The sequence below is a fragment of the Schistocerca gregaria genome, chromosome 4 (genome assembly GCF_023897955.1).
Source record: "Schistocerca gregaria isolate iqSchGreg1 chromosome 4, iqSchGreg1.2, whole genome shotgun sequence".
NCBI lineage: Eukaryota > Metazoa > Arthropoda > Insecta > Orthoptera > Acrididae > Schistocerca > Schistocerca gregaria.
Genome location: NC_064923.1, coordinates 401,025,490 through 401,047,178, shown reverse-complemented (window position 1 = coordinate 401,047,178; position 21,689 = coordinate 401,025,490). Strand labels below are relative to the sequence as shown.

General features: G+C 39.7%; 1 protein-coding gene across 2 annotated transcripts in view; it reads right to left on the bottom strand.

Annotated features, from left to right (window-relative positions):
- LOC126365897 (serine/threonine-protein kinase Genghis Khan) overlaps positions 1 to 21,689 on the bottom strand; it is a 323,790-nt gene that overhangs the window by 35,097 nt on the left and 267,004 nt on the right. For both annotated transcript variants that reach the window (XM_050008618.1, XM_050008619.1), the window contains exons 24-28: positions 21,020 to 21,264; positions 20,747 to 20,927; positions 8,406 to 8,594; positions 8,008 to 8,193; positions 1,370 to 1,469 (exon numbers count right to left, since the gene is read on the bottom strand). In XM_050008618.1, coding sequence (XP_049864575.1) covers positions 1,370 to 1,469; positions 8,008 to 8,193; positions 8,406 to 8,594; positions 20,747 to 20,927; positions 21,020 to 21,264 — 901 coding nt within the window. The remainder of the gene's footprint in view (positions 1 to 1,369; positions 1,470 to 8,007; positions 8,194 to 8,405; positions 8,595 to 20,746; positions 20,928 to 21,019; positions 21,265 to 21,689) is intronic.

Sequence of the window (21,689 nt, the reverse complement as noted above, 5' to 3'; positions counted from 1 at the left end):
GGAACTCACGAACTTCGAACGTGGTTAGATGACTGGGTGTCAGCTGTGTCATATGTCTGTACGCGAGATTTCCACACTCCTAAACATCCCTAGGTCCACTGTTTCTGATGCTATAGTGAAGTGGAAACATGAAGGGACTTGTACAGCACAAAAGAGTACAAGCTGACCTCGTCTGTTGAATGACAGACTGCCGACAGTTGAAGAGGGTTGTAATGTGTAATAGGCAGACATCTATCCAAACCATCACACATGAATTCTACACTACATCAGGATCCACTGCAAGTACTATGACAGTTAGGTGGGAGTTGAGAAAACTTGGATTTCATAGTCGAGCGGCTGCTCATGAGCCACACATCACATTAGTAAATGCCAAATGATATCTTGCTTGGTGTAAGGAGCGTAAACATTGGACGATTGAACAGTGGAGTGATGAACCACGGTACACAATGTGGCATTCCGATGGCAGGGTATGGGAATAGCTAATGCCTGGTGAATGTCATCTGACAGCGTATGTAGTAGCAACAGTAAAATTCGGGGGCAGTGATGTTATGGTGTAGTTGTGTTTTTTATGGAGGGAGCTTGCACCTCTTGCTGTTTTGTGTGGCATTATCGCAGAACAGGCCTACATTGATGTTTTAAGCACCTTCTTGCTTCCCACAGTTGAAGAGCAATTTGGGGGTCGCGACTGCATCTTTCAACAAGATTGAGCACCTGTCTGTAATGCACGGTCTGTGGCACAATAGTTACATGACAATAACATCCCTGTAAAGGACAGGCCTGCACAGAGTCCTGACCTGAATCCTATATAACAACTTTGGGATATTATGGAATGCCGACTTCATGCCAGGCCTCACCGACTGATATCGGTGCCTCTCCTCAGTCCTGCACTCTGTGAATAATGGGCTTCCATTCCCCAAGAAACCTTCCAGCATTCGATTGCATATGTGCCTGCAAGAGTGGAAGTTGTAATCAAGGCCCAGGGTGGGCCTATATCACATTGAATTCCCACATTACTGATGGAGGGCGCCATGAACTTTTAAGTCATTTTCAGCCAGGTGTCCGGATACTTTTGATCACACAGTGTATGTATAAATAGCTAAGAGATTCTGGAACCAAATTTCTCTGGAGCAGGTCTATTTAGTGTTCGATGTTGTATTTTCATATCACATTCTTCATATAATGTGAGTATATCTTAGCACAATCATGTTACAACAAGAATGCGGACACATATTTGTGTTACAGTGGAAGCATCATTTTCATAAGCTACAGGCTCAGTCTTACTATGTCATATCACTTAATCCACAGTTTGTGCTAATAAAGAAACCTACACTTAAAACAATATCTATGATGCAGCTTGTAAATAACTTACGTTCTTGCAGCCCTGTGACCTTCTCTTAATGAAAACCTACGCCTTGGTCTTGGAACTGGGCGGCCAGAAGCATCACACTGAGTAACATTTATTAACTCACCTGAAATATCAATCAAACGAATTATAATTTAGGATTATGACACACAGTCAGCAAGACATAAAAATTGGCAAGGAGTGGAGGTAAAAAATATGCCTACTGCAATTATTTGAAAGCAAGTAAAACATAATGCCTACATCAAAAGAATTACTGACAGTCTTACACACTATGGTTGTATATTTACCTATACAAAAATTAGCCCAGAATCCAGCACAAAGTACTGAAAGTTGAAGGATTTACAGGCATCAATACAGAGGGGGTGGGAGTGGGTTAAGGGTTGGAACTTTAATAATGGCAGCTATTTATTTACAGCTCATACAAAATAGATACATGTTTCAAAGTTTTACTGACCTTCAAAGTAGTCACAAACATTGTGTATAACCCGTAGCCTGCCATGTGGAAGTCATCGTATACTCTTAGAGGTGCCAGTTGTGTTGACAGTTTGAGCGGCGTGGTCTACTGCCCGACAAATTTTTGGCAGTTCTGAAGCAAATGCTGTGAAGTGTTTTCTTCAGTTTAAAAACTGAGTTGAACTTACGAGGGCTTAAGTCAGGGGAGTGCAGTAGGTGGTATAGCATTTAACAGCCCCATCAGTCAAACAAATCAGTAACGGCTTGCACTGTATGTGCTTAAGCATTGCCATCCAAAATGATGGTCAGGTCCTGCAGAAAGTGTCATCACTTCTGTCTCTAAGCTGGTCGTAGGTTGTGTTCCAAAAATGAACAGCTTAGAGACAGAAATGATGACTCTTTCTGCAGGACCTGACCATCATTTTGCAAGACAATGCTCAAGCACGTAAAGTGCAAGCTGTTACTGATTTGTCTGACTGATGGGGCTGCTAGGTGCTCTGCCACCTACTGCACTCCCCTGACTTAAGCACTTGTGAGTTCAACTTGATTTCTAAACTGAAGGAAACACTTCACGGCATTCGCTTCAGAACTGGCACATTCATCGCCCCAACTGTCAACACAACTGGAACTGCTACGAGTACCCTGCGACTTCCATATGGCTGGCAATGGATTATACACAATGCTGGTGACTACTTTGAAGGTCAGTAAAACTTTGAAACACATATCTATTTTGTATGAACTGTAAATAAATAGTTGCTACAATTAAAGTTCCAACCTTCATAAGTTATAATTATATTTCTTATTCGAATGGTTTTTCAGTCTGCATCAAATACTGGACAATATAGAGATTACTAATCTATCCTTTTCATAATATTTACAGTATTCCATCCTGGACTTTCCATTAAGGTGTAAAAACTTGTTTGATACAATTTTTAAAAGTGAGAAATAGTGTATTATAAAAAACAAAACATATTTATTTTAGTACACATAAATATGTTTTTTTATCAAAGTTATTGAAAGAAATGATGAAAACTGTAGAGAGAGTGTTTACTTTGTTCTGTTTCGTTCATCTGAAATACTGATCTTTTGTCTTGTGGGAGGGGGGGGGGGGGGGGGACTACAAAAATAGATTCTTTAGATTTAAAAATAACTTTTATTATTCAAACATAGTTTATTTTTGTGTAGTAATGGTGGAAACAATGTGGAACATGGAGGCTGATAATGCTTCTTCTGATTTCTGAACATGCTTTGTAGTACTGGGTTGCATTTGCCATTTTCATAGTAATAGAAACATTGTCAAGAAAATGTGATGCCAATAACTGTAAATGAGTGTTGCACGGATATTCTCCTTCAGTTAAGTTCTTCCAATTGTCTACATAAAGACAAGAAGGAATATGTTTATACTTCCTCATCTTAATAAAAAACAAAGCAATTAACGCCAGACAAATAAATAAATGTATAAAAAGTTTGGTCCCACTCTTACTGATAACAGCTATAAATCTGAACAGTTCTGTCAACACCAGTTCTATTGAAGAAAAAATCAATGATAAGACCTGGTTTCATTATTTCTGCTGTGGCCCCTTGAGTCATTACTAGAATGGTAGGGACTCTACGTTTCACACATTAACACTAGGTGCCAGGTTTGAATTTCCACATCGTTGCCAAGAAGTTTCTTATCTGATGAACATGGTTCCACTTTTTTTGTGAGTTCCAGAGTCTTGAACAAATAAAGCAAAACCTTTTATGTCTTTATTATGAAAAGGATAGATTGCTGCTCACCATATAGCAGAGATGTTGAGTCGCAGACAGGCACAATGAAAAGACTATTAAACATGTAAGCTTTCTGCCAGAAGGCCTTATTCACAGACAGATACCATAGACACACATATTAATGCAAACGCAGCTCACACACATGACCATTGTCTCTGGCTGTCAAGGCCTTTTAAGTTGTTTATTACAGTAGCTGGTTCTCGAAACAGAAAGAGCATACAATTTTATTCCGTATTTATTTGATATTATCTTCATGCACACATGACAGCACTAAAACTGACTGCGACTGAAATTTGAGCTACCGATCAAGTTATGAAGAACACCAATCAATTTACAGTATGTAATCTACTACAAAAAAAGTAAGGTCTGTTGAAATTGTGAGTGTGATTGAAGGAATTTTACCTTCTGGCTGGGGGCCATTACTTTTCAAAAATCAATTTATCGGACACATAATTGCAATTGATGGTAGGTCCATAAACACAATGGATACTTGTGGTTAACAGATCATTAGGGATGTAAAAGTACAAACCATTACTGTTCTGTGCTGCAAGTGCATTAGTTATTTTTCAAAAACATTTAGAGCAGTTCACCCAAAAGATACCACAGTGTGCTAACTATTTAGAGAACGTTATCATCAGAGGAGCTATGTGGGAACAAAACTTGTGAAATCTAGAAGCGTTCTTTCATTGATTCCAGTCAGTCTCCAGTGTCAGCTTGATAAATGCTGCTTTTCTACTTTGGATTAAAGGTTTTACAGATACATTAAGCAAATGAAGACATGTGCCAACAGCAGAGCACTTCAACACCATAGACAAATTACCAGTTCTCAAAATTTGAAAGACGTGAGTTAGTTTCTGGGTAAGGTCATGTACTTCAACAAATTTACCTCCAAGGCAACCTACATTCCCTATCTATTGAAGCTGTTATGAAAGAAAGCTGTTAACTTCATACAGTCCACAGCAACAATAACGCCTTTATAAAACTGAAACGCCATATGAAATCTGTTGGATCTCGCCCACTCGTCGCTTATAGGGCGCCTAGGGGATGCTGCATTCTCAGAATGCTATACAAAAATTCAAGCAAATAACATTAGTAGTTTTCTTTCTATAAAGCAGATTGACAATACTTAACTTTGGCGTTACATCAGTGTCGCAAGTGAGATGCAATCAGTAATAGTCTTCGCTATAGACAAAGTACAACTAAGCACTTGATACGGATCACTACAACCTGTTCTGAGAGTGCTGGTCTACAACCACCCACTGCTGTCCATATATGGAGCCGATCTGAGAACTCATGTCCGCAATAACTTTGTTATCTTGCAATTTTTTAAGTTCTGCAGCGACTTTGTCCTGTAATGCAATGGGAACAGTTCTGGCTGTGACATCAAGGATTGGATGATTCAACAACTGATGATGTGGATGGGGTTTTTGTGAGTGGGCCAAATTCTTATGTTTGTTCCGTTGCAAAAATATGGATTGCACATGCCCTTTCCTACCACAAGCATAACACTGTAAAAGTCACAGTTCGCGTATGCGAGTGATACATGACAAAATCCAGGCCATTATTATTGGCGTTCCCCGCAATTAGAGCCCTCACATATGAAGGATGTGTTACAATAAGACACTAAAAACACTGCTGGAACAGACCAACTGATTGTGCATGCATCCGAGATACTGTCAGCAGCACAATTCAATTACTCATAAACTAGGAGGAAGACTTCGGCATTATTTATGAAACATGGATATTTCACATTTACTTACAGCTTGATATCACAGCGCTGTTTTCCAGTTGACAACATTATGAGCCCTGCATTAGATGAATTTGTTATAACACCATCTGATGTTGGTAGTGGCGTGTTTGTTGCTGTTAGAAGTAGTTTATTTTGTAGCGAAATTGAAGTAGGTAGTTCGCGTGAGTTAGTATTTGTAGAGGTCATTCTTAACAACTGGAATAAAATAATAATTGGATCCTTTTTCTGATCTCCCAAGTAAAATGATACAATTACCAGAAGGTTCAGAGAAATCTTGGGTCTAACTTCAAACTCGTAACCAACTCATAAATTATAGTTCATAGTGATTTCAATTTAACCTCGATATGTCAGCGAAAATACATGTTTAAATCTGGAGTACCTATAAAACACTGTCAGAAATTGTGCTAAATGAATTCTCTGAAAATTATTTCAAGCAGTTAGTTCATGAGCCCACTCGAATAGTAAATGGTTGCAAAAACACACTTGACCTCTTGGCAACAAATAATCCTGAGCTAATAACAAGCATCAATAAAGATACAGGGGTTAGTAAGGACAGTACTATCGTAGCGAGACTGAATATTGTATCTCCAAAATCTTCCAAAAATAAACAAAAAAATATACATATTCAAAAAAGCAGATAAAAATTCACTTGACGCCTTCCTGAGAGACAATCTCCGCTCCTTCCATATCAACAATGTAAGTGCAGATGTGGCTTGAATTTAAAGAAATAGTATCAACAGCAGTTGAGAGGTTTATACCAAATAAATTAACAAACAATGGAGTTGGTCCTCCTTGGAATACAAAGCACATCAGGACACTGTTGCAGAAACAATGAAAAAATATGACAAATTTAAACGAGTGCAAAATCTCCAAGATTCACAATCTTTTACAGAAGCTGGAAATTTAGTGCTCACTTCAATGAGAGATGCCTATCACAGTTCCCATAACGAAACTTTGTCTTATAATCTGGCACAAAATCTAAAGAGATTCTGGTCATATTTAAAGTATGCTAGCAGCAAGACACAATCAATGACTTCTCTGCATAATAGCAATGTAAATGCTATTGATGAGAGTGCTGCCAAAGCAGAGTTACTGAACACAGCCTTCCGAAATTTCTTCACCAAAGAAGGCAAAGTAAATATTCCAGAAATCAAATTAAGAATATTGCCAACCTGAGTAACTTAGAAGTAGATAGCCTCAAAGTAATGAAGGCACTTAAATCACTTAATAAAATTAAGTCTTCTGGTCCAGACTGTATACCAACTGGGTTCCTTTCAGAGTATGTTGATGCAACGGCTCCATACTTAACGATCATATACAACTGCTTGCTCGACGAAAGATCCATATCCAAAGACTGAAAAGGTTCACTGGTCACATCAATATTCAAGAAAGGCAACATGGGTAATCCACTAAATTACCAATCCGTATCATTAATGCTGATGTGCTGTGGGATTTTGGAACATATATTGTGTTCACACATTATTATTATATGATGTCGTGTGGCTAGGGGCTCCTGTCGGGTAGACCGTTCACCGAGTGCAAGTCTTTCAATTTGACGCCACTTCGGCAACTTGCGCATTGATATGATGATGATTAGGACGACACAACACCCAGTCCCCGAGCGGAGAAAATCTCCGACCCAGCCGGGAATTGAACCCGGGCCCTTAGGATTGACATTTTGTCGCACTGACCACTCAGCTACAGGGGGCAGACTTCAAACATTGTGAATTACTATGAAGACAATGGTCTATTGACACACAGTCAACATAGATTTAGAAAACATCACTCTTGTAACAAAACTAGCTCCTTACTCAGACAAAGTGTTCCAACTGACAAGGGATTTAAAATCTATTCAGTATCTCTAGGTTTCCAGAGAGCTTTTCATACCTGCATGTAAAAGATGAAAAACATGTAGTAGATAAAAATTGAGAATAGTTCTACTGTTTTATTTAGAGCAGAGAATGGTAGACATATGGATCCCATAGAAGAGAGGGAAATTCTTTCACATTAAACTATAGATACAAATTCCATAAAAAAATAAAATAAAAAAAAGGCACTGCTTTTTTGACATATTGTTACAAGGTGCTACTAATAACAAAAGCAATTCTTTGCCATTTTCTTTTGTATATTTTTTGAGTAGTTGTTTGTAGCTAACACCCCACACATTTTGCTAAGCATGACTAAGCATCTTGAAGCAGACTGCAGAATGATCCTACTGCTACCAACATATATGTCACATAAGGACTGTGAAGACAAGAAAAATCAGAATTGTATGATAGCATATAAATAGCCAGTTTTCCTTTGCTTCATTTGGGAGTGAAACGGCTAACAGTAAAACAAGATACCCTTTGCCATGCACCACATGGTAACTTGCTGAGTCACTATGTATGTGTAGATAAGAAACAGAATGATAGTAAAACTCAAAGCAGCTGAATTTATACATCTGATGAGTGGGCAACTATTCCCACTGCTTTGCAACTTACTACTGGCATCTAACTAGGCTGCTGTATTTTATTTTTAAACTTCCCAATTTTTGTTTCAGATAAATAACACCTCCATCTTCAACATGTTTAAGCAAGCCTACTGCTTACTCCTTCTTCTTCTTCTTCTTCTTCTTCTTCTTCTAACCAAACGCATTTTAATTTGTAAAAAAACACAGGCTGTTACTTACGTTGATGAACATTACTCAGGTAGATTATGTGTGGCATGTCATTTATAACACAAATACTAAGGGTTCCTGTAACATTTAGTGGTCTTGATTTCTTTACATTTATTGTTTGTACCCATTCTCCAGTTGCACAGTTGAAAACATCTACATGAGTTTCACTGTACACCAAGAGATGTCCATCACAATAACCTGAAATAATTAAGAAAAATAATAAGAATAATAAGTAATACATGAAAAACATTACTTGTGTAAACAAAAAATCAAGTGCACTGAATAACTACACTAATTTGGTTCACTATTAATTAATTTCTCCTCATTTCTGCAAAAACTGAAATGTACTACATAAGCTATTTGAAATCCTACAATAAAAAACAAAATATGTCACTTCAGACAATACTTACTAACAGCAGTAGGAATGGCAGGATACATGATTTCACGATCACGAGATTTTCTGCCTTGTGCATCAACATACACCCCTAATGTTTGAAACACAAGGAGGAACTCTCCCCTTGACAATTCTATTGCACGCATTGCATCTACAGCACTGTATGCTAAGAAACCAAGTAGCTGATTGTCAGGATGCACCAAGGCTGTAACAAAAAAAGAAAACCTGTTATTCGCAAAGTACTGAAAGTTTTTATGGGATTGAACTACATTACAGTAGTAGTACCCCACATATCCTATGGAGAGTGGCCTCTGGGATGAGGAAAGATGACAAGGATGTACATTTATGTGCAATACAGTGAAATGAGTATACATTCTGTAAAACAGTGATAATTATAGATTAACCTAAAATGTAATTTAAGAGTAGGAAGAGTTGCATAATAGGAACTTCATCAATTCAATTTGAAACCCCACTACATTGTCTAAATGTCATTTAATATGCTCAGGTAGGTTGTCCAATACATGTGTACCTATGTATCTGACTATCTCCTATACTAATGTTAATGCCTTGACGTCTTTGTAGAGATTGTAATTGGAACTTGTTTTAGTTTGTGAACTATTTTTTGTGAAGAGAAAAATATTGGTACAGACAAAGGATGGTCATGAATATAATTATTGTGAAGCAGTTCCCAAAATACCCAATTTTTTGAAGAGGTCTCTGCAAGATATTCTCGAATTAATACTAGATGTAATTCTTAGAACATGCTTTCGCATTCCAAAAATACTATCCACTGTAATTTGATTCCTCTTAGAAATGATTCCGTAACTCAATCGTGAGTGGAAATATGTAGAATTAGCTAGTTTCTCCACTTTTAAATAGCAACAATCATGCGTACTAAAAACGTACCTGAGCTGACGGGTTTCATTAATTCTGGGCAGTGAGTTTTCTTATGCAGGGTGTGGTCTATTTGTAATTTGCTAAACTTAACACTTTCTACTAATTGTGTTGCATTGTTTGAGAATCTTATTTTTACAGCTTGTGGAGTCCTGTGAGAAGCATATAATTGTACATACTGACTCTCGCAAAAACATGTTAATCTATTTGCCTTGAACCACCTTTTGATGTTATGGAACATTTCATTAGCTGCCTTTTCAGTGCGGGGACTGATGCTATTTTTTATCGCTATACTTGTATTGTATACTCTTCTTTCTCCTTTTGCTGGTGCCTTTGTCCCACAGTTTTGCAGGGTTGGCAACGTTACAACGGATTTGGCATGGTTACTTTAAAGGGGTGGCCAGATGCCCTTCCTGTCGCCACTTACTTGTATTGTATACTAAAAGTACAAAATTTACATATTCTGAAACTGCAAGTGGAAGATCTTTCATGTACATAAGAAACAACAGAGGACCCAAAATCGTAACTGTCTGACTGTTTCACATACTTAGTATATATCATAAAATGACTGACATGAAACTGATACACATTCCTTTCGTCAATCAGATTATATAATGTTATAACTTTTACATTAGGGTATCATGGTTCACACAATCAATAGTCTTCATCAAGTAACAAAGTGGTAGTAATTTCTGACTTACTGATTGTGGTACATTATCTGTCAAGGTAAATTAACCTGTACAGCTCACAGACCTGCCTGAAAACAAAACTGTTTGCTACGGAGGATGTTTTACTGTACTAAGCGTGTAAAAAGAACATGGTACATCATTTCTCAAAAATGAGATGGGCTGGTAATTCTTTACTAGCATGTTGTCTACTTTTGTCTGGAGTGTGTTACAACAGCAGATTTAAATTTCTCTTGGAAAGTACTGCTGTGAAAAAGATTACTTCCACAAGTAACTCAATATATTACAAAGTTCAAGTGCATAATATTTCGTTACTTTACAACTGATTTTATCATAACACTTCAAAATATTTATTTTTTAAGTGAGTTGGTAACACTGAAAACTTCTTTATGATCAGATGTTCATTTACACATATTCTGAAAGCTAATTTGGCACTAACATGTATTTCATTACAAATATGCTGACAACAATTTCAGTCTGGAGAGAAAGCAAATCTTCCAATCTTCTTGCACACTAATAGGATGAAAAAGTTTGCTGTAAGACTGAAAGATAATTCCAAAAGTAGTAGTGAGTCTTTCTGGATTATGATACCAAAACAATTACAGAGCAAAAAGGATTTGCAGAAATGTGAAACATTACTAATAGTTGCCTTTCCTGGAGACAACTGTAATTTGACATAAACATGCCTAACAAGCAAAAGTTTCAATTAAAATATGCTACGGCTGTTCTTACATCAGGTGAGAAATACAGTTCTTAAAAATGTATCATTTAATATTGAGTGCTAATGTCACTCTAAAAACCTGCTTTCACAAATTACAGATTTTTCATTAAATAATAATAATTTCACATGTTATAAAACTACACTCAAAGGTTGAGAGCCATAATAAGTAACTGATCTGTTCCTAGTTTATGATATATGCCTTTACAGTGCTCAAACTTGCTGAATGGATTTTGAAAGCTGTTGAGACACAACGACATGCTACATAAGGGTGGTACAAATTTAATTACACAAGTATATGGCTTTACTAACCTATTTGGCTTTTCTCACACTATTCTAATTTTACCAGAAATAATTTCGAATACGATATAAGTCATCCCTTTCGCAGACATGAGGATTATAGTACTTCCTGTGGGAACCACACTAGCTACATATTTGGTACAAAACTAGAATTTCAGAAGATACAAATATGAAAGAAGTACATAAAAAACAAATTTTAATTTCTTAACATACCATAAAATTCATACACGGTGAAGCAAAATGAAATTCAAATTTCTGAAGTGCGCAATGCACCAGATGGGGATGGAGAGAGATAGTCATAAGCCAATCCCCCTCCGCAAGCTATGAAATTCTCAATGATATCCACTTCACATTCTGTTGAAACAGTTCCATCTTCCTGCATCAGATGGCATGATATGATAGAGTGTCATTCTGTACTTTGCAATCAGGTGATATTTCCAGAAGATACATGGCAAAATGAGAGTTAGCTCAGGAGCTTGTAAAGCTTCTTTCCATATACAATGAAAATTTGTAAGAAAGTAAAGAAATGAAGTCTGATCCTTTGGATACTGACAGTCCTGTAACTTGGCATCCATCAAACTGCTGTTACAGCTCCAATGTTCTTTCATAACTATATAACAATGTTTACTTCTGGTAACTATTGTTCAGTGGCTTGTGACTTTGTTTCTCTCAAGGAGCTTGCTCATACACTTCATAACTATCTTTTGTGTTAATGAGAAAACTTTATGGGCATATTTCAGTGACTGTTTAATGCTATAATAATGTAACTGTAATGACAATAGACTGATAAAAATATTTTTCTCATTCCGGTCACATGGTGCAGTTACGTAGTGCTGTGTCACACATGCCACATGTGTGCGTTTACAAACACGGTGCTGTCAAGCATTTTGCACCAGACATCAGACACATTGTGTTTTATATATATGTGTGTTTTGGTTTTATTATTCTTTGATTATGGTATTCATATTTTTATCTTCTATACTTCTAGTGGAGTTTGAGCATAGTTGTGAGATATACCACTGGCCATTAAAATTGCTACACCAAGAAGAAATGCAGATGATAAACAGGTATTCATAACAGCCTTGATACACCTAGGCATTGAGTCAAACAGAGACTGGATGGCGTGTACAGGTACAGCTGCCCATGCACCTTCAACACGATACCACAGTTCTTCAAGAGTAGTGACTAGCGTACTGTGACGAGCCAGTTGCTCGGCCACCATTGACCAGACAGTTTCAATTGTGGAGAGATCTGGAGAATGTGCTAGCCAGGGCAGCAGTTGAACATTTTCTGTAACCAGAAAGGTCCGTACAGGACCTGTAACATGCAGTCGTGCATTATCCTGCTGAAATGTAGGGTTTTGCAGGGATCAAATGAAGTGTAGAGCCATGGGTTGTAACACATCTGAAATGTAACGTCCACTGTTCAAAGTGCCGTCAGTGCGAACAAGAGGTGATCGAGACGTGTAACCAATGGCAGCCCATACCATCATGCTGGGTGATACGCCAGTATGGCGATGACGAATACATGCTTCCAATGTGCATTCACCGTGATGTCGCCAAACACAGATGCGACCATCATGATGCTGTAAACAGAACCTGGATTCATCTGAAAAAATGATGTTTTTCCATTCCTGAACCCAGGTTCGTCGTTGAGTACACCATTGCAGGCACTCCTGTCTGTGATGCAGCGTCAAAGGTAACCGCAGCCATGGTCTCCGAGCTGATAGTCCATGCTGCTGCAAACGTCGTCGAACTGTTCATGCAGGTGGTTGTTGTCTTGCAAACGTCCCCATCTGTTGACTCAGGGATCGAGACGTGGCTGCACGATCCGTTACAGCCATGTGGACAAGATGCCTGTCATCTCGACTGCTAGTGATACGAGGCCGTTTGGATCCAGCATGGCATTCTGTATCACCCGCCTGAACCCACCAATTCCAAATTCTGCTAACAGTTATTGGATCTCGACCAACACGAGCAGCAATGTTGCGAAATGATAAACCACAATCGCAATAGGCTACAATCCAACCTTTATCAAAGCCGGAAATGTGGTGATACGCATTTCTCCTCCTTACACGAGGCATCACAACAACGTTTCACAAGGCAACGCTGGTCAACTGCTGTTTGTGTATGAGGAACTGGTAGAAAACTTTCCTCATGTCAGCATGTTGTAGGTGTCGCCACCGGCGCTAACCTTGTGTGAATGCTCTGAAAAGCTAATCATTTGCATATCACAGCATCTTCTTCCTGGCGCTTAAATTTTGCCTCTGAAGCCCGTCATCTTCGTGGAGTAGCAATTTTAATGGCCAGTAGCGCAATTCTGATGTTTGGTCACTGCATATTAAGTGATTTAGAAACACAAGCTCAGAAACAATCGAACTTGCCATGTATTTTTCTTTGGCTGCGATCACTAAAGAGAGCTTCTGTGTAGTTTGTTCTGTTGTATTAAGTGTACGCAGGTTCTAATAATTGAACGAGAGTCCACACAGTTTGTACTTACAAATTGGTGGCCCCTTACACGATTTATTTGCAAAGTATCATTGAATTAATGAGTGCTTACGAAAGAGATTTGCAAAATGACTGATGCAAATCCTGTCTTGTCATGACTGGCTGTAAGACCACCTATTTCTGGCCACACAATCCAGCTTTGCGATTTGTGCAGGTGGAAGCCAGTTTTTTTATACTGGAATTTCAGCAGGCACTAATTCTGCACTGGTAGTAAGCCAAGTAGGCCAGCAGTACACTGCGGAAGTGCAGGATATAATTTCCTCGCCACCAGAAGCTAACTCCTACAACCAGCTTAAAGTACGATTGATCTGGTGAGTGTCAACATCACAGGAGAGCCAAACCCATCAGGTTCTCACTCAGGAAGATATTGGGGATAGAAAGCTTTTGCAATACTTGCGGCACTTAAGAAGCATTAGACTTGGGAACCGTTCCAATAGCTCACTGTGCATAATAAGGAGCAGTCGTTTGCCAATGCCTGTTAAAGAAATCCTAGCATCACAGTCTGACACAGCCTTGGACATAGCAGCAGAGAACACATATAAGATCAAGGATGCGATGACACCGGCTCCTGTTAGCATGATCACTGGACAGTGTGCTAGTGCACACCAACTGTTTCGCGCGCAGATTACGATGCCTTAGTGATCGAGGTACAACTATTGTCGCAGAAGATCAGTGAACTGTTTATACTGATGCGACCTGAGCAATGACAGAGGCCATAATCGATACCACCGACACTCACGCAGCAGATCATTGATGACCTCTTCCACAACTGAGCCTGAACAGCAAGGTGTCTGCTAGTATCACCAGAAATTTGGGGAGTAAGCTTGCAGATGCAAAACTCCCTGCATTTAACCAAATGGCAGTTGTGGTCAGAAGTAGGTGCCTCCTCCAATTGCCAATCAGTGTCTCCAGGCCTATTTGTTAGTGATTGGCAGTTCGGCATGAAATACAAGGGGCGTTCAAAAAGAAACAGAAACCAATACCTGTATATTAGAAGTACTGAGCCTGGCTTTTGAGACACTTGTCCCACTGTGATACAAGGCAGTGAATGGCTGCCTCATAAGATTCCGGGGGCTGCGACGTTAACCAGTTCCACACGTATAGCTGGACGTTGTCATCTGAGGTGAATCGTTTGCCCGTCAGAGCCCTTTTAAGGGGAGCAAAAATGGTGTAATAACAGGGAGAGAGGTCCGGACTGTACTGAGGTTGGTCGAGAACCTCCCACTTGAATTTCTGCAGGAGTGCTGCGACTGTGTTGGCCATATGAGGCTTTGCATTGTCGTGGAGCAGAATGACCTAATGGGTGAGATTGCCTGGTCATTTTGATTTGATCGCTTCGTGAAGGGTGGTCAAGGTTTGCGAGTAAAGCTGCGCACTCACTGTTGCCCCGTTCTGCAGGAAGTGAATCAGAAGAGGGCCATCTTGGTCATAAAGGATGTCAGCATAACCTTTCCTGCACCTGTGTGGATGGCTTTGGCATTTTTTGGTGGTGGTGATCCTGGTTGCTTCCACTGGAGATTTTGTCATTTTGATTCATGATACTATGACTCTTCTCCAGCCACCACTCGTGCCAGGAACACATTCCTTCCCGAGCATAGTGATGCAGATGAGCAAGACAGTGACAATTTGACATGCTTCCTGGTGTGGTTAAAGACTGTGGGGCACCCATTGTGCACACACTTTGTGCATGTGCAGTCATTCCTTCATAATGGTGTGAACACTTCTGAAGCTCAATTCGACCATGGTGGCTATGGCTTTTACTGTCACTTGGCATTCTTTGGTAATGAGTGCATCCACCAGCTGGACAATGTCATTCGTAATGCATTGTGGTGCTCCAAACCATGCATCATTGGCTAACGACACCCGTCCTTCCCTGAAGCACTTGTGCCATGCCTTGACCCTTGCAAGGGACATGCAGTGTACTGTACACTTGTGACATTCGTCGATGAATGTCCGTTCCTCCTACTCCTTCCGCTGTCAAAAAACGAACACCACCTCTCTGCTCTTTGTTTGATGCCTCCATGTCACTGTTTGCAATGTGACTGGCAGCATTGGAAGATTGATGAATGCTGCTGCTAGCTCTGTATAGTCACGTGATGTGTTTGTGTGCCCTCTAGCGACGGGCTGTGTACTTCCACGTTCTGGTCAGAACCACACCTCATTACACATGCCCTGATACTACTGTCCTGTCACCAGTTTGCGCATTCCGGATGCCGGCTCATTTCTTGTTGTACACCCTTTATTCTTAATAAACATTGGCTCCAATCTACCCATTTACCCAAGGATTATGTTGCTCTCTGATCAATTGCACAGGAAAGTGTGATAAAGAGATAAGATGACGAATCATTCTTGGGCGAGCCACAATCAAACTCCTTATGATATGGCAGAATCGGGCAATGTCCAAGACAACAAAGAAGCTTTGGTGTTTCCTGTATTCTTACACGAATGCAAGACCTGGACCGTGAAAGGTAGTGATAAGAGCCACATTCAGCCTTTGAGATGTGATGTTGGCACAGGATGCTATGTGTACCATTACACAAAAAAGAACAAATGTTTCAATAATAGAAGAACTTAAAATCACAAGAAGGTTATCTTCTCGTGTAAGCAAAAGATACTTTCAATTTCTTGGGCACATCTTGCGAAGGAAAGGGGATAATTTAGAAAAGACCATCATTCCGGGAAAAACTGAGGGCAGAAGACCACGTGGGATAGCACCTAACAGATAGCTGGATCAAGCAAAGAAGATTACCAACCTGCCTCTTCACATTATATTAAGAAAGGCTAAAGATTGCTGAGGATGGAGACATCTGTCTGAAGTTACAACTACATAAGAATGAATGAGGAAAGGAGGTCGTAACACTCAGCAATGAGTAAAACGACTAATGATGATGAAGTTGCACAAATAATAGTAACCACCCACATTATTCTGTCAAATAACTGCAAACACCTCAGTCATGCTTCCTACTCTGCTCTTGGAACTAGACTTGGTTTTATGATGAGCCTTTGCATAAGATTTCACTGTTGTGGAAGTTGCTGAACTTATCATCGGAGTGGGCTTCCTCATCCGTTACAAAATACTGGTGGATATGAAGAACTCGCACCTAATTGACAACACCACAGGCTTAACCGTGTTCAGAATTCAGCAGTTCATACTGTCAAAAGCTTTCAAAATGTGGTGCTACAGCAGAATGCTGAAGATTAGATGGTTAGATCACATAACTAATTAGGACATACTGAATAGGATTGGGGAGAAGAGGAGTTTGTGGCACAACTTGACTAGAAGAAGGGATCGGCTGGTAGGACATGTTCCGAGGCATCAAGGGATCACCAATTTAGTGTTGGAGGGCAGTGTGGAGGGTAAAAATCGTAGAGGGAGACCATGAGATGAATACACTAAGCAGATTCAGAAGGATGTAGGGTGCAGCAGGTAATGGGAGATGCAGAAGCTTGCACAGGATAGAGTAGCATGGAGAGCTGCATCAAACCAGTCTCAGGACTAAAGACCACAACAACAACAACTGTCAAAATAATTTGAGCAGTGGGTGGCGAGTACGTGGAGCTGATGTGATGCCCTGGAGTGCTTAAGGAGATAAAGCAAGACACTGTTGACTACATAGAGATGACCAAAAGTCCCCTTATATCTTGCAGACCACTATGTTTGGCTCCAGATCATATTAAAATTGTGAAAGCAGAGTATGATTTGTGATGGTGTAATGGGGTCTTCCAACAGACCCTGGTCCTCACCACTACATTTGATACTGAAAAAGAGTGGTGCGTGGCAGCCTTGTCGTGGCTACAGAGCCCTGAATGCCAGAACAATACCTAACAGATATTCAGTGCCATTGTTCTGTGACTATAATTGCGCATTGTGTGGTGCAGCTATTTTTAGGGCCTGGTCTGTGAAAAAGTGTATCTACAGATCCTTGTAGCTAAACATGCCATTCACTCTTTTTGGCCTGTTTGAGAGCAAATTTATGAAGTTTGGACTCAAGGAATGCTGCTCAAACACAGCAACACTCCATTGATTCAGTGCTACAGTGCCTTACTTTTTCTCTTGCTTACCCGTACAATATTTTAGTTCTTTGGTCACTGCCAGAGCAACATTTAATGCAAGTTTGAAGCGGTTTTAACACCACTCCATCATCCTAAACACTGTCAAATGTGCCTTTGGCAAGCCCCAAGTGGCTTTCGTAGGACACAGGATAACAATGGCAGGATCGCTACCACTGCGAGAGAAGCTGGAAACTGTCTAACCAACTTCACACCCAAACACGTATGTGTGTGGCATTTGAAGCAGCCGAAAAGAGCATGACAGATGGGGCACTACTGGCATACCCCAAGCTTAATACACTTCTGGCACCAGTAGTTGACGCCAGCCAATTGGTGATCGGCACAGCATTACAACAATGATTAGTGACACACAGGAACCACTTGCTTTTTTCTTGTGCAAACTATCACTCCCACCAAAGCTGTGGTGTGCCCACGACATAGAACTCCTAGCTCCTTATAAACCAGTCAAATACTTCAAGCCTCACCTACAAGCTAGAGACTTTATTATATACACTGACCATGAACTGCTAACTTACATCTTACAGAGTTACACTAACTTTTCACCTAGGCAACACAGTCAGCTAATGTTCATCATGCAGTTCAGCATGGATGCCTGGCACATCTCTGGTACTGACAATGTGGTGGCCGATTGTTTGTCTCAGGTTGGAAGCATTACTAGCACGATCGATTACACCAAACTCACTGTCACTCAACAATCAGATCAGGAACTACAAGGACTTTTATCAACAGGAACATCGACACTGGATTCACAACTTATCTAAATTCTTGGGAGTGATGTCAAACGGTACTGTGACATGATCACATCAAAACTGCAGCCATTCCTACCAACAGTCTTCAGAAGAGATGTCTTCAATATGCTACATGGCTTATGTCACCCCATTATTCGATCGACGACACACCTAGTAACAAATCGTTACATGTAGCTGGAAATAGTGAAAGACTGCCATGAACAGGTGAGGTGTTGTGTTAAATGCCAATGCAGCAAGATACGCCACCACATGCAAGCACCGATAGCAAACTTTTCGACCACGATGACCTGTTTCAATCATGTCCATGTCGACGTTGTGTGTTTGACACGGTGCCCCAGTCAGACTGCTGGCAAAGGTATCAGCATAAAGAGCAGGTTCCCAGATTTGAGAGTGGCTCAGAGATTTATTAAGCAACAGAATCCAGTATGTTGTCCTCAATAGTGAGTGTTCATCAGAGCAAGGGAATCCCAAGGAAATGTAATAGGCCTGCTATTATTCTCCATATACATAAATAATATGATGGTAAGGGTGAGCAAAAATCTGTGGTTATTTGCTGATGATGCTGTGAGTGTGGGAAGGGTCATCATTGTGTGTATGTAGGAGGATAAAAGATGACTTAGACAAAACTTCTAGCTGGTATGATGAATAGCATCTAGTTCTAAATGTACACAAATGTAAGTTAATGCACATGAGTAGAAAAAACAACTCTGCAGCCAGACACAGTGGTTGTGTGTGTGTGTGTGTGTGTGTGTGTGTGTGTGTGTGTTGTCTATTTCCCAAGAAGGCCTTCTGGCCGACAGTTTGTGTGTTATGCAGTCTTTTTGGTGTGCCTGTCTGTTACTCAACATCTCCATTATATGGTGAGTATCACTCTATCCTTTTCATAAAATCATTAACATGCAAGTATTACAGAGATGCTTTGGGAACTCAAATGGCAATCCCTGGAGGGAAGACCACATTCTTTTGAAGGAATACTGTTGAAAGAAAATTTAGAGACTTGTCATCTGATGATGACTAAAGAACGATTCTACTGCCCCCAATATACATTTTGCATAAGGACCACAAAGATAGGAGAAGTTAGGGTCTATACAGGAGCCTATGTGCAGTCATTTTTCCCTAGCTATTTTTGCGAGTGGAAAAGTAAAGGATATGACTAGAAGTGATACAAGGTACCCACCATATGGTGTCTTGTAGAGTATGCACGTAGCTGTACATGCAATGGTACAGCATGCTACAATGCATTTATGATGCTTTTTTTAACAGACTTTATGCAAATATTTTTGTTGGCAAAGAAGTAAAACCTAAACACAAACACATTTGCATGAAAGTTGTTTGCAGCACAAAAAGATTCTTAAAAAATCTAAAGAAATTGCTTTCGAGGTTGGGCCTATGAACATTCTATCTCTTACATATCATTTCTGTGGAGACTGAGAAGAAACAAATATTCTAATAGCATCAGCACACGGACACATAAAGCAATCATTCTTGTAACTCTCAGTGGAACAGGAAAAAAACTCTAATATATAGTATGAAAGTGGCCTCTACCATATATTTTTTTTATTCATTCACAGAATATTCATGTAGATGAACGAAAACAGAGTCCGCATTCAGTGTAGCAGAACTCAATAACAAGCTTTCTTAGAAGATTAAACACTATAATAAACGCAAAAGAAGAATCCCACATATTAATATTTGCATACCTGAGTGTGTTTGTGTAAAAAAACACACAATATTTGAAATACATAATTTAAAAGACAGACAGACCACTCACCATATAACAGACATGTCGAGCTGTCGGCAGGGACACACAAAAGAGAATTAAAACTTCTTTAGCTTTCAGGAGAAAACCTTTTGATGAGCCAAGGTACGAAGGTGTGCCCTTGCCACCCCCCCCCCCCCCCAACACACCTCACAGACCTATCATCATGCCTAGAAATGAGGGACATCCTACCCAAGAACCTTCCCACTCCTTCTAAAGTGGTATTCTGTCATTCAGTCGCCCACCCGACCTACACAACATCCTGGTCTGTCCCTATGCCGCCGGCCACACACCTGCTGTCTCCCTGCAAGCCACTGGCTTCCAGCCCCAACACCTATTCCATTTTAACACTGCTTTCTCTCCCTCCCCACCCAATCTTTCTTCTGAAAGGCAGCAAGTTTTCATTCTCTTTTGTTGTGCCTCTTGACAATTGGATGCTTCTACTATTTGATGAGTGGCCTCCCTGACTCCCAAATTATTTACATTCTGCCAGAACCTCCCTTAATTTATTCAATTTTGAACGATTTTTATGCGAGTGAAATAATCTAGTCCCCTTTCTCAACAATTATAATTAGTAATTAAAGATTTTGGGCATAAGTATATGTTCTGATGACATCTAATTAGACATAAAGTTAGTTACAAGACTTGTTAATGTGTAATGTAATACACTTACATAAGGCATTTTGATCACCAGTAATACTGTATATGCTAAACCCAGACTGATATCCAACACAGAGCCTGCCTTCACTAAAAACATTGAGAGTCTGTGCTTGAGTTGGTAACATTATTTCTCTCAGACGTTTATGCCGTGTCTTCGTACGTGTTACTTCATATATAATTAGCTGAGATGTATTCTGAAACATAAAACTATGTTAATTATTTCATTCTAAAATCTGATACTTCACAAATAGAACGTGACCAAATTAGTACAAGTATAATACAGTACCTGTCTTTTTATGGCAACACAAAGGCAGTAGCCAAGTTGAGGTGCACGTCTCATTACCCCTGTTGCAAAGGTGATACACCCCTTTGTTTCAGCTACTTTAATCCATTCTACATCATCACCATCCAGTGCCCGCACTGGAATCAGGCGTAGATGTCTCTGTTTCCCAGATAAAACAACTAACAACTGTTCCTCAACTATATATTCTAACTGATACACCTTTTTACCTTCTCCAACACGGGCAATTTCTGAAATGAAATATGATGCATTTTATAGTACTTACACACACACAAACACACACACACACACACACAGACAGACAGACAGACAGACACAATAATAATATATTAAATTAATGTCTACATCAGACAGAATCATACAAAAACAAATGCTCAAACAGGAACATAGTAGCATAACCACTGCAACACCTTTGTTGGCACTTGCAGCACAGTACCATGTCGATATTATGTGCATTGTGTTCATTACATTGGCTAATTTAACACATAATAGGGGCACGTAAAATGAAAAGGTAATCTTCCAGTGAATCAGTTATATGTAATTTCATCCAAGTACATTCATGAGGCCATTACACTTCTTACTTTTCGAATGTTTACCAAATAGAAAAAAAAATATGGAGTTGTGTCAGAGACTAATGCTCACTTTAACTCGTGTG